The sequence below is a fragment of the Cydia strobilella genome, chromosome 11 (genome assembly GCF_947568885.1).
Source record: "Cydia strobilella chromosome 11, ilCydStro3.1, whole genome shotgun sequence".
Taxonomy (NCBI): domain Eukaryota; kingdom Metazoa; phylum Arthropoda; class Insecta; order Lepidoptera; family Tortricidae; genus Cydia; species Cydia strobilella.
This window is the reverse complement of record NC_086051.1, coordinates 9,130,975-9,145,180: the sequence shown is the minus strand read 5'-3', so window position 1 is coordinate 9,145,180 and position 14,206 is coordinate 9,130,975. Positions and strand designations below refer to the sequence as shown.

Here is a 14,206-nt window from a genome sequence, read left to right as displayed (position 1 = left end):
ACGTACCAGAGTCTAAACAGGAAATAATCTGTATACCACTCTTCCTATACGTGCCTGCTTTAAAAATAACAGGAAGAATTAGGTAGGTCTCTTATAATGACACGATGTAAGATGCAAATACTTTCCGCACTGTGCGAAAATGCTTAGTTATTCATATCAAATTGAATCACCGCACACTGGAATCGATGCTTGAAAATGAAGACCTAATAGGCTTTCCAATACATGTAACCTAAAAATACTTGAGTGAAACAGTAAAATAAGATATTTTGGCATTTTAGACAAAAATGTCATCTTTGATACAAACTTTTCTGTAAGTTTGTCTATCTATCTAAATCGAATTTTCCACTCATTTACTCTAAGGTTAGCTGGAAGAAATCCCTTATAGGGATAAGCTCGCCTTTGTACCTAAATTTATATGAATTTCATGTTATCAATTTTTGTTTTGTACAATAAAGTGATTTACTACTACTACTACTTTTATCGCCGACTCCTCAGTCATCTACTGCTTAATAGAGCTGATTCTTACAAACCCAAACACATGGATGTTGCGTCGTGTAATCACCTATTTCCTATAGTCATCTTCGGTCTCCGTCTCCATCGTCGTATCATCATAATACTGCTTTATCACCAGTCTTTCATAAGTAGGTATACCAATTTTAAACCGGCGGAAAACGAATTAGGTACCCCTGTTCAACACTAACCGAGAGTTCAAAAAAGCCAGTTATCACGCAATAGCAAGAAGAGTTACTACATTTTGTAAAAGTTATCACTAGATCCGTTTTTGTGGCTCGAGACTTTTTTTTTCAGTACATAATAAGTCGTTACCCTTTTAGAGAAGATAAGACTACGATAAGACAAACTCAATCCCGCTGTATACCGCTCTTTCTTTTGTTCTTTCGGCCACGAACAATGATATTATAGTTAAATTAGCATTGGCCACGGCACGAAGATTCGCAAGCATACCGTCCGCATTGTAAACTGACAGATCATATCATAAGCCAACTAAGGTCTACTTCTACTAAAGGTCAGTTAAATGTTGTTTTTAGTATGTACATCCATACTAATATTATAAATGCGCAAGTGTGTCTGCCTGTATGTTACCTCTTCACGCTTAAACCGCTGAACCGATTTAGTTGAAATTTGGTATAGAGATAGTTTGAGTCCCGGGGAGGACATAGGGTAGTTTTTATCCTAGAAATCATCCTTTAAGGGGGTGAAAAGGGGAGTGGAAGTTAGTATGGGAAATCGATAAAAAGCATATTGGATAAAAATTCACCCTAAAGCTAGTAAGCTATAATAGTGTACATACCATTCAATGTAGACGTACCTACCTATATTTAAGAATGGCTTCGCAGGTTTGTAAAAATTCCGAGAACAGAATCGGCAAAAAAATATTTTTTTTTTTAACCTGGCTCACAAAATTTCACGAGAATCGCTTGAGAAATGTGACCTGTAGGTATCGTGATCATCCGGACATAGCAAGCATTTTTGTCCAAGGTGAAACGGAGACCTTATTGTACCTATGAAAGTTATACATTACTGATTACCTTCGCTAACACTCGGTCAACAATGAAGTAGGTACCTACCTACCTCCACCTAACTCGCAAATGTGTAAAAAATAAAAGGACAAAATTGGAAACTGGAGTGTAATAATAAGTCATATTACATTATATACCTAGTTACCATACAATCGATTTACTTACTTAAATATATTAATAATTTACCACCAAGAATAGCTTAGTGTCAATATCAACATCATGCCGCACTTTGACATAACTGATAACATTATTTAATTGAGCTCTATGCTTACAAAAACATTCTTAACTCGTAAAACAAATCTGTAGGTACCTTATAATACTTTTCCTATTTCGTTTGTGGTCAATTTTAATGAGGTCCTCGAAATATTTGTGAATGAGGCGATTGAGGAAACCTTTCCTTGAGGTTCTAATAAATTATTATTTTTTTCGAACGAACGATCGCAAATGTTCGCGGTAAGTCCGCAGGTCGAGAGGCCGTGGACGTGGACACGCAATTTATGCAGTTAGCTTCTCAATCACAATCAGTCCTAAAAAACTAGTCATCCCAAGCCGCCAACCAAAGTGAATTTGCGCTTTTGTTTGAGTAGACTAAAAATGGTTTTGGCAATAGAGCTCAGAGGGCCTACCGCGAACGGCGAACCACGTTCGACGTGTTGCCTCCCTGTCACACTTACGGGCTGTGACAGAGAGGCAACACGTCGAACGTGGTTCGCGGTAGGCCCTCTGTTAGGCTCGCCCTTGAAGGAATTAGTAATGGAGACGCCATCATGTCGTTTCCCCTCTGCCAAAAACACCGAAACAATTTTCAAACCATTTTATAAAAACTACTTCATTCATCGATTATTGACAGTCTTGCGATCGTATTCCGCGCGTCAAAATGCATGCATGTGCTGTTTATGGGTGTAAAAAGCGATCAATTACATCAAATATACAAGAGGATGGAATATCATTTTATGATTTTACAGTTAAATACATTTTTGCTTTGATTATAGCATATTAAAACATCAAACGCTTTCAACGAAACAAGGCATCTAGAATCGATTACAAGATCAGTTTGAAAAAAATCGCATAGAAATCGTATTTGATTCTGATTTCTGACTGATAGAGAGTTTGACATCTCAAATGTCACCGTATTTAATGTTAATAAGGTCTACTGACCTTGAAATGTTGTATGAAATTACAAGCAAATATCAGCCTTCGTGAATTAAGTACTGTAGCCGTAGTCCGATAATGAAGCTTATTTCAAAGCATTTAAGGTTGAATATTTATACTACGTATTGCAGTGTGCGTTAGACTAAAATAGTGCTGAGAGTGTTATTCTTTACGGTAAAATATCGATGAGAAATGAAATATTCTTTTGACATAACCTCCTAAGACCCCGCGTACAAATTTTTGTACATATTCCAAAATCTATTTTGAACTTTTGTTGAGTAACTAAGGGTTCCAAATTCAAAAACAAAACAAATGCTTCTGGGTCTCAGGCAGGAGGATAAAATAATTAATTAATTGTTTCCATAGTACATTAACTAATTAATTGTATCCATAGTAAAATTCATCGATGTAACTATGTTTAACTAAACAGTGCTTTATTCGGTACTTTCGGTAGTATTTCAATTATTGAAAAATACAACGCATGGTTTCTAAATTGTATATTGCCTACTCCTATAGTGTGCTAATTTAACAGTGTTGTTGTATTGTTTTAGTATGGGTGCGTAGTAACGAGAGGAATAGATGCATTTGTAGTTAGTTTCTTTATATGTGTGCTACCTCGCCCCCCTCGAAAAACGGCAGATTTTTTGTTAGGAAAGATGTAGCGATGCGTACTCCATTACTAATTCCTTCAAGGGCTCGCCACAAACGATACTGCCCCACCATGTCAAATAAAATGTATAACATTGCACGATATCTTCGTTTTGTTATATGATATAAATAATGTTTATTACTGACATAAAATTGAAATGACGATAATGAGTGGAGAAAGAGGTACTTAATAAAATCGAAATGCAAGAATACTATAGTAGTTAAAGTAGCAAGCACAAAAATTTGATTGTTAAGAAGAAGCCACAAGTTTTATTTAGAAAAAAAGTAATGGTTAAAAAAATATAGAAAATTACAATAAGTAAAATTAATTAGGTAAACATACAATACATATTCATAAAAATCCGGAATTAAATCAATGTTTCCTCAATTTATCTATACAAAGTGACTTAATAAAGAGCTAATTATAATTAACAAATTAAACCGAAATAATACACTACCCGTACAAACATATGGGTCATTCCAAAGTGACGGGTGGGACATTAATTTATTTTTTATATTTCTTCCTAACAACTACAATATTTGTATTAAATACTATATAATCATATACCCAAATAATCATTTCATACTTCATCTTTAAAAAAAGTGATAAAATGTTTCTTTTTTGTATTAGAAGTAGATGGTATTAGAAGTGTGACGGGTGGGACATCATGACCCCTCCTCTGCGAGAGCACTGAGACACTTCGCAAATTGTAACAAACTATGCAACTTTTATTAAACAACTTTTTTATATATTGTTTCTGAGATTGTCTGAAGTAAATACATGTATAATTTATGCAATGAAACTTATGCAATTTGTAAAAAAAAATATAAAAATGCTTCTCATATCTTGTGACGGGTGGGACAGCACCTTGTGACGGTATAATCAAAACTACTACTATAGGCACGTTCCAAAATTATTAAAATGCAAAAGCGATTAAAATTCGAATCAAACTTATTGATTCCTAAAAATATGATTCATGAACTTTCCTCTACATATTGATTTCAAAGTAAAACAGTTTATGAATTTATCACCTGTGGTGTCGTTTTCGCTGGAATGACCCATTTGAGGCTAATAACATTGATGAAAGATCTCTTCGGCGAGTGACTACGTTACTAGTAGCTGTGAGTACACAGCAGCGCACTAGTTATGCGGTGAATTTTACTTTTACAATCCGAAAACACAAACTAATTTCATTTTCAGTTCGAAAATCTCTACATGTACAACCATCTTAAAATACGTTATGGAGTTAACGTACCTTATTAGTCTAATTAGAATCGTCCCCTTTGATATGTAAACTTCCGCCGAGTTTATCGAACACGTCATTCTTGCACATTATTTTAAGAGATCTAAGGTAGTGACAAAACCGATTGTTTCTTTTAGAGTTAGTGTCAGTTTTCTCTTTTTCAAACCTGCATATCGCCCGGCAGGACGACCAGTAGTCTAAAGCGAGGGCTCTCCTGTCCAGTGTTGCGCCTGTGCTTAGATGAGTTGATATGCTGTCATGCCGTTTGACTATTCTATCTCTATCCCTGTAACAGAAAGCAATCCCTATTACTAAGACTCCACTGTCCATCTGTCTATCACCAGGCTGAATCTCATAACCGAACCGACCATATGAACCGTAATAGCTAGACAGTTGAAATTTTCACAGATGTATTTCTATTGCCGCTGTAACACCAAATACTAAAAAGTTCGGAACCCTCGGTGGGCGAGTCCGACTCGCACTTGTCCGGTTTTTTTCAATATTCATTACAGAAAACCAAACTCGTTTAATTAATAACCAATTTAACTTTTAGGACAAGGACAAAAATGGAAATGAAGTGTTCCATTTTTGTCCTTGTCTTTAAAAATTATATTACTTATTATTTAAACGAGTTTTGTTTTTTTTCGGTGTTCATAGATAATTATATTAAGACGAAAGGGGACGACCGCCTCGAAGCCGGTTTTCCATATAAACTTATTCCCCATTTTCCTCTTTAATATATTTTTACACAATTTGATGTATTTTAATATTTTTAATCATAGCTATGCCCGACCGTTTTTTTATTTTTTTTTATTGTTATAGTTAGGAGCGGAAAACAGGTTTCATATACTTAAATTTTTAAAAGCCCCTAACTCTTATAATAAAAGTAACAATCTAAAAAAATCAAATGGTCGGGCATAGCTATAATTAAAATACATCAAACTGTGTAAAAATATTTACCATAATGTCAATGGGTATCCAGGGAGGAAAATGGGGACTACATTTGTATGGAGAATCGATCGTCCCCTATCCTCTTAAGAGTCTTAAGAAGCAGTGAAGGGGGCGATTTTTTAATTTCGAGCGCTCGATTACGTCACTCGAAAGTCTGTGGAAAACGACGAATTGATAATTTTAAAATACGAGCAATAGATATTAGGAATCTAGTGGTATTGACCACTCTTTTCAATTCTATTAGAAGAATTTAAATGCCTAGTAGTGGAGATTTATTAAAGGGAAAAATCACGAAATCGAGCGCTCGAAATTCAAAAATCGGCCCCCAAGAGAACAACTGCCTATATTCTGAATGCAATATGATCCATTTATGTTGTTGCAATTGTGTTAACATTGTTTCTATAATAACATACAAGCCTCAAACCAACCATAATGATAACCTCCTTACAAAGTTACAATCTTTTGAAATAAGGAGTATCACTAGCTGCAGTCTAGTAAAGATTTGAAAGGGTAGTTATTATGCCTATCTGTCTTTAGTTATCGCCATCTTGCATTGACGTTTGTTATTTCAAGTATCACTAAGGGTCGGTTGCACCAACTGTTTGTGATCGTTAAAGAGTTCGCTAAATTTCATTGTATGGAAAGTTTCATAGTAAACCGCCGCGGCGCGCCGGTTGACGTTGATCAGTCTGTCAAGTGCGGATGGTGCAACTGGCACTAATACTGATATTTTGTAATTTATATAATACTAACCTTTGCACTGCCATACTAGTTGGTCTCACATACAATTCTTCATTGTATTGTAAGCACTTCTGTGTGTTGCAAATCGATCTGACTACAAACGTCTTCGATATGTCATCAGCAACATCATAGCTTTTGTTGTAATAGTTAAAGTTTTCGAATTCTGAAGAACTATCACATTCGGAAGAGTACCACGGTTGAGAACAAATATTCGTCTTTGTATCTGGTCTTAGACGTCCAAAATAATCTGCTGCAGATATGTTGTCAAAAATATTTGCTACTTCTTCTAGTTCACGGGTTTGCTTATGTTTATTATTTTCCTGTGTCCCATTTTGAGAAGTCATTAAAAAGCTTGGTATATTCCACCATACATGCCACAAGTCGGAAGGAAACCTGATGTGTAGCAATTGCGATTGTCTTTCCATAAAATATTTCCACAACGTGTCACCCAACTGTATACTTTCACATGCTAAGTTGCGTTCGTCTTGGTTTTCCGATCCAGCCCATGACACACTTGAAGATTCATCACTTAAGGCCTCTATATTTTGTGAATTTTCTTCTATTTGCCTAGTCCCTTGTGTGTGGGTAGTTGCATAGAATTGAAGGCAATTTATGGTTTTCCTAATATCCCCTTTGTATAAGTCTAATAAGACTGAGCCTAGGCCTGGCCAACATGTGCCACTGTCAGCTAAGCACATTATGTCTAGCCATGTGCCAAGCATTCTGGGTAAAAGTGGCTTCATAGTCATAATTTTCGCGCTCTGCAAAAACCTTTGTAGATGCGGACAAACTAAGGTACTTGAAACCAATATCACTGGTCGTTTGGAATATTGAACTAATTGACTAATAGCAGAGCAAAAGCCGTCATCTTGATCAAACACAATGTCGGCATCATCAATCAAAATAAGTGACATTCCAGTTCTAGTACATTCTTGGCTATTAGTTGATTGACTGCCTGTATCACATTTTTGTTTAGTTGTTACAACATTTTTAACTTTTTTAGGCCTTCCTCGTTTCTTTGCTTTAATAGTTAAATCAACTTCAGCTATCTCCTGGGGTTTTTGAGAATTTTCGGAGTTAGTACCTTTTCCTCTGTTGACTTTGTGGGACTGGGTAGCCTCTTGTAAATCCTGTAACATTATTTTGCCATTTCTCTTACTACTGGCATTTACTTCAATTACTTTGATGGCTAGATCCGCAGCTACCGCATATACACAGGAGGTTTTCCCACAACCAGTAGGGCCAGTCAAAATAAGAAGATTGTCAATGGTATTTACACTGTCTCTGCTGTCTGTATCCGAATGGTAGAAATCAGATGAGTCAGAGTCAGCAGCATTCATTCTTCGTTTGTCGTTATTTGCAGACCAAGATTCTAACCATTTTTTTAGTTCCTTTGTAGTTTCAAAGTTTCCGATTATTTGACTAGTAACCATAGGCTTATATTTGTCTGTCCAATTCAATTTATCTACTTGTACTTTATTAATATCTACTGTATTATTTATTATTTCTACGCTGTTGTCAAATTCAGGAAAGTTATTGCAGTCTCCAAACTCTCCTTTGCTTTTTTCTTTCAATAGTTGATATGTACGGTAAACTGGAAATTTTGGATATGACAATTTAATATTTTGTAAAACTTTCCTTGTGTTGTTATCTGGTTGTGCAACATGTGAATTTTTTGCAGGTTTTTCAGGGCTTAATATAGCTTTGAATATTTTATCACTGCATTTCACTGGGCTCACATCAGGTGACTCGCATCTGAATGAATCAATCATTGGGCTGCTAGATATATCATTCTTAGAGTCTTCCATTTGCTGTACATGGACAACAGTAGGAAAACAGTTACTTTCTGTCTCTACTTGTTTGAGTTTTTTTGCAATTTTCTTTAATGTTTCTGGCACACCACTCTGAAGAAATCTTTGTTTTGCTTCTAATGCTACTGGGTCTAACTGTGGTTTAGGTGCAAATATGGGAGCCAACTTAACATTGGTATTTTTATTAACATCATTATTTTTTGCAGATTTCTTAATATTTTTATTGTTTGGCTTTATTGCTCCATCACTCGTTTTGGATTTAGGCTCTTTGATCAATTTTGGAGTATCAGTTTTTTTATCACTATGCTTTTTCTTTTTTGGAGTAAATATATTATACTCTTCATCTGAGCTAGACAGGAGAAAATCGTCTTTATATTGTATAGGCTTTTTAACATTTCGCTTTGGTCTTTCATTTTTAATTTCATTTACTTCCACAGATTCATTAAGACATTCAGTGTTTTTAACAATCTGAGTGTTTTCTTCTTTAGAGAGTTGCTCGCGCTTTCGTTTTCTCGACTCATTTTTAGTTTCTATAGGAGTATTGGTTACAACAGACTCGTTTTTATTATCTGCAGGTATATCAGTTACAACGGACTCATTATTATTTTTAGTGGGTGTGTAAGATGAGCCTACATCTGCGATTTCTTCACATGTATTCTTATCCTTTAAGTTGAGAGATTTTTTATCATTTAAACTTATTTTTTTCTTTTTTAGTTTCTTCTTGTTTCTGGCTCCAAACTTGACTTTTATTATAGGACTCATTTCATTGTTATCAGTGGTAAGAGGTGGTGAGGAATCACTATCTTTATCAATCTTTTTAAAATAACAAAGCATATTTTCCTTCTTTCTAATTGAAGGAGATAGCTTTTTTAAAAATTCTAAATCTTCTTTGGGTACGCATTTTTCTTTTAAGCCCTTTGTAATATTTGACTCGCTAGTTGGTTCATCGAATATATTAATTAAATGGAGTGCACCATTGTTTTTATTGTTTATTGGTAGTGTTTCAGGAAGCTCTTTTACATTATCAATTGTAGGCATTTTAGTGTCTGCTACCTTTGTGGCTAATTTTGAATGTTCTTTTTTGGGTTTCACTTTCTTACTGCCATTATTAACTATCATTTTAGTCAATCTTTCTGCTCTTTTATCCATTTTCCTTTTGATAGCTTCTTCCAGAAGTTCCTCTGTTTCTTTTTTCTTAAGAGATCCTTTCTGTTCTGCCATTTTTTGTAAAACTAAAAGTCTCTTAGCTTTAGTGTTTTTTTCTTCTGTTTTTATTTGTAGTTCAGCTTCATCGATCGGTTTTTCTTTACCAGGTGAATTGCCTCCAATACTTTTATTTCTAGATTCCATCATCAATTTGAAAGCATTGGTATGTTTTTTATCTTGACTGTTAGGAGACTGTTTTTCTTTTCCAGTAATTTCGGTACATACATCTGGAATGTGTATAAGTTCATTTTTTTCGGGAAGCTCCTTAAACAATGTTTTAATGGACTTGCCATTTTCAACGTCTTTCTTTCTTCTCACCATTTTGAACAGATAATTCTTTGGTCTCTCTATATCATAGATATTTAGTTCTTCATTATTATTGATACTTGGAGATTTTATTTTTAAAGCGGTCTGAAATATGTGGGACACATTTATAACATCTGGATCTTCTTTGCCATCTCTTCTGAGTTTATATTTTTTTAACTTATTTTTAAGTGCTTTATTGCATTTATGTTTAAAACTATTTTCTTTATATCTTATTCCATGCCCTGTTTTATGCCGTGTAGTAGCAAATTGTTTATTTATTCTATTACTTGGTTTTTCTTGCAGTTCCCAATCTCCGATAATTGGCTTAAGCACAGTGGACATTACTTAATCTGCAAATAGAATAAATAGAATACAGTTTTACACTAAATCAAATGGAGAGGTGTAGGTACATATAAAAAACCGGCCAAGTGCGAGTTTAGGCAATGTATTTTTTTATGTAAAACGTGAGTGAAATCTTTAAAAAATCCGTAGGGGTCGTAATTAAGTCCGACTCACGCTTGACTGCACAGTTCTAATAAGTTTTCCCGTCATCTATAGGTCAAGAACTATTTTGTGTATTACTTTCGAAATTTTAGACCCATTGGAGATAAAGATTGGTGATTTTATCCTAAAATTATAAAAATAATATATTTGAAATTTTTATAAGTTCTTTCATTTGATATGTCAATATAGTTTTAAGAACATTATTTTTTTTTATATTTAATATTAGTAGGGATAAAAATCTCATATTATCCATTAAAATTAAAACAAAAATTATATCTGACGCAGAGTAATTAGACTAATGATTCGGCAGAAAATGGGAGGTATTGTATATTCTTAAAATTAGTTGTGGATCAAAATATTGTAAAAAGCTAAGTAAATTCTAGTTTTGAATTATAACTTAATGGCAATATAAAAGAAAAAAAGAAAATGTTTTTCCACTACTAAATATTTTCTAATTCCCATGATTTTTTTGTATGTTATTGACACAATGAAACAATAGGTTTATAGGTTTTCCTGTTTCAAAATTTGCAATACAGAAATAAATAAAAACTTAGATTTTTTTTTAAGCGAAACCTATAAACCTAAATTATATTATGCTGAAGCGATCAAAATCAAAGTGATTTGTTAAGATTTAGTTAGTGGAAACCGTTTTCTCCCGAAGTGGAAATTTCATCGATAAAGTACCTAGGATTGCAAATCAATTCTTCCCTCTTAAGCAACTACATGATTAAGTTTGGGATTAAGTAACTAAATTTGGAATACTTATTACAAAATTACATTTAAAAATACTTGTAGTCACCACAAAATTGCTGCATCCATAGCTCACATAAGTTTGCCAAATCATCAATCTGATGCAATCTAGTGATACCAAGTAGATTTCAATTTTTTCAGAAAAAAAAACAAACATAATTTAGGAAAATATTTTTTTTTTTAAAGAAGCACATTATAGCCAAATTTCCTAATTATTGACATAAAATCAAATATTTTCAGTCTATTTTTATTAAAACTTATAATGTATTTACATTCACATTCAGTTTTATGTTACCTTATTTTATTTTACTGTATGAGTTTAAAACTTGAAATAAACAATATTATTATATTATTATATTATATTATTATTATTATTATGTTCGTCCTTTACATAATCTCGGGACCATGGGGTCCCGGACATTTGGAAGGCGTGCGTGGGGCCGAAGCCAACACGCAGAGGCCCCTTGTAAAAAGACAATTTACTCTAAAAGGTGATGTGACACCAACCGATGATTATCCCTGTATGCACTATAGTAGTGCACCCAAGGACAAGCCCCGGTTAGTGCAGGACTATTGCAATGATAAGAAACAAAATAAACTAGACTATTGTGTTGAGATGTTAGTGTACTGGTTACCGGGTCTATGGAAATACTATGGCACCTGCCCCAATCTATGTTTAAAAACACGAAAAAAATGGACAGGTGGTGACTCGCCAACTCACAATATGGGTCCCCGAAAACGGCCGCTCGCACGGAGCGACAAGGGGACAACATCGCGTGAGTGGCTCAGGGTGTGGAGAAGTGTGCACCGCTTTCTACCCAGTGGCTGTAAACACTCACAGCCACTGTGCCAACTCGCGTCTTATGCATATTTCACTTCCACTCTGCGAGCATATAGCTCTGACACCCCACTCTGGACGGCCGGTAAAGGCAAGCCAGAGGTGAGAGTCCTGCGGCCCCTGCTCAGTGTTCACTCCAGCCGGCCAATGAAGGCAAGCCGGAGGGAGGGGCCTGACCGACTCTCGGGGGTATGGGACCCAAGGGACGTCACTTCCCATTCAGCTCGCCACAAGCTGCCCTGGGGGCTTATTATTAATATTTGTATCTCCTTCTGGATTTCACGGGCCTATAAATCCCGGTCTTTTGATAGGCTTGCGTGGGGATATAGATCCAACACGTAGAGGCCCCTTGGAGAGCTTTAATGTCATGTAGAATTATTATTATTATTATTATTTGTATCTCCTTCGATATCACGGGCCTATAAATCCCGGTCTTTTGATAGGCTTGCGTGGGGATATAGATCCAACACGTGGAGGCCCCTTGGAGAGCTTTAATGTCATGTAGAACGCCTGCTGGAACCCGTTCACAGGCGCAACAATAGACACCCATGAACCGGTCGCAGCAGGCATTGGGACTATTGCAGAAAAAGTGAACAGTATACCGGTCTATGGATTGAAGTTTGGGTGGACAATGAGACTGGGCTATTGTAAAGAACTCCGGACACCTGCCATAACAATGTTAAAACACGTTATCGAGGCAGGTGGTGACTTGCCGCTGACTAGATGGGCCCCTGAAACTGCCGTCGTGAAGACGACCAGGAGCAACACCGGTGTGAGCGGCTCAGGGGTGTCGAGAGGTGTGCGCCGCTTTCTACTCAGTGGCTGTTACCAGCCACTGTGCCAACTCGCGTCTTATGCATCTTTCACTTCCACCCCTGGAGCATATAGCTCTAGCGACTCCTCTCTGGACAGCCAATGAAGGCAAGCCAGAGCTGAGAGTCCTGCGGGTCCCCTTGGGGTCCACTCCGACTGACGAAGACACGCCGGAGACGGAGACCCTGACCGACTCTCGGGAGCACTCGGGTCCGTGGGGTCGTTACTCCCCAACAGCTCGCCACAAGCTGCCCATTATTATTATTATTCACTCTAAGAGTACCAGATAAATATGAGGTTTAATGATTAGACTATAGGTCATATTTGTTTTTAAAAAGTGTGAGATTATGGAGTAATAAAGGTGAATTGGTTTCTAAATACTTCATAAATCTTTAACTTTAATCTGAATTATAAAAATTTGCAGGAAACAATATTAAAGTGGCCCAAAAAAGCATACATTACAAACTGAAGCATCCAAATCCACACAGAACACTTATCAATTAAGTCATAGTGAAGTCAATAAAATCATGGCTAGGAATCATCTTGATATAAACACATTAGTAACTGTTTTTGCCAAAGCAGGCATATTTTTTTTAGTAGCTACAAATATGTGCTCTGAAATTATTTATACTAGGACTTACGTTGTGCCTAAACTAACATCTAATAAGATGAGATCAAAATTAGCAGCCATTGCAAGATAAAACTGTATTAGGTTAGGTATAGGTAGGTAACACAAAAAGATTAAAACGAGAACACTGATATTTTGAAATGTACGACACGAAAGCAACTGGGAAATGGTAAAATATTCTTCGTATTAGCCCTTTAAGTATATCCAGTGCAGCAAAATTTCCCACAACTTTAAAACTAGTGCAATATCAAATAACCCACGCATATTAAACAAATGAAAACGGTTCCAGCTAAGCTTAGACCAGTGTCAGTGTGTTACCTAGTTATTACAGAATATACGAGTAGAATCAAGTAATTAACACGTACACAATTATCGGTGTCGTTTTCTTTCCGTCATCACATAAAATAAATTAATATTTTTCTAACAACAACAACGTCAACGTCGTCAACAACTAAAACAGCAAAATTGGCGGTAAACAAAACTGTCAAGTGTGTGAAATGTGTAGTGAAATGTCAGTGACCGAGCGAAACGATCACGTGGTATGTCAATAATGCTATTTAAGCTACTTTTTAAAACACATTCAGTGGCATTATAAAAGACAACCTGAGGCAAGTTGGCACAACTTGACGTTCCTTTGCGTGCACGACCACAGATAAGACAACCTAAATATCCGAAAGAGATAGTGCCATACATTAGAAAGGGACAGCATGATTCAACCCTGAATCGCTCTCAAACTTCGCGTTTGTAAGAAGCTCAGGTAGGAAGTATGGATGGTATAGAAAGGATGCCAATCTATTATGGCAGAATTGCTGCAAAAGTGACCGCTTTCAGCTTTAAATAATAGTTATTAATCTCTCCGGTGGCGCTAGTTAGGCTCTGAGACATGAGTATAACATGAAGGCAACAAATAACCCGACCAAATTACGTAGGTTGTTTTTGGTAGTATTTCGGTGTATGGTGGCGCCGCCTAATTATTGTTTTTTGATGGACACTTTTCATACATAGAGATTTGGCTCCTTTATATAATCTCCATGGTAGGAAGTGTCCTTTCCATAGACGTAGCATTACATAGTTTA

General features: G+C 35.8%; 1 protein-coding gene across 2 annotated transcripts; it reads right to left on the bottom strand.

Moving 5' to 3' along the window:
- Positions 1-2,229: 2,229 nt before the first annotated feature.
- LOC134745106 (enhanced level of genomic instability 1) lies at positions 2,230-13,626 on the bottom strand. Of its 2 annotated transcripts, XM_063679049.1 has the most exons (3): positions 13,496-13,626; positions 6,287-9,947; positions 2,230-4,868 (listed from the first exon to the last, which is right to left on the bottom strand). In XM_063679049.1, exons 2-3 carry the CDS (start codon positions 9,937-9,939, stop codon positions 4,604-4,606), a joined length of 3,918 nt encoding a protein of 1,305 aa, XP_063535119.1. In that variant the 5' UTR covers positions 9,940-9,947; positions 13,496-13,626; the 3' UTR covers positions 2,230-4,603. The 2 variants fall into 2 exon arrangements, with proteins under 2 accessions (XP_063535119.1, XP_063535118.1); XM_063679048.1 differs by lacking the exon at positions 13,496-13,626 and having other exon boundaries at positions 6,287-10,011.
- Between the last annotated feature and the right edge of the window lie 580 nt (positions 13,627-14,206).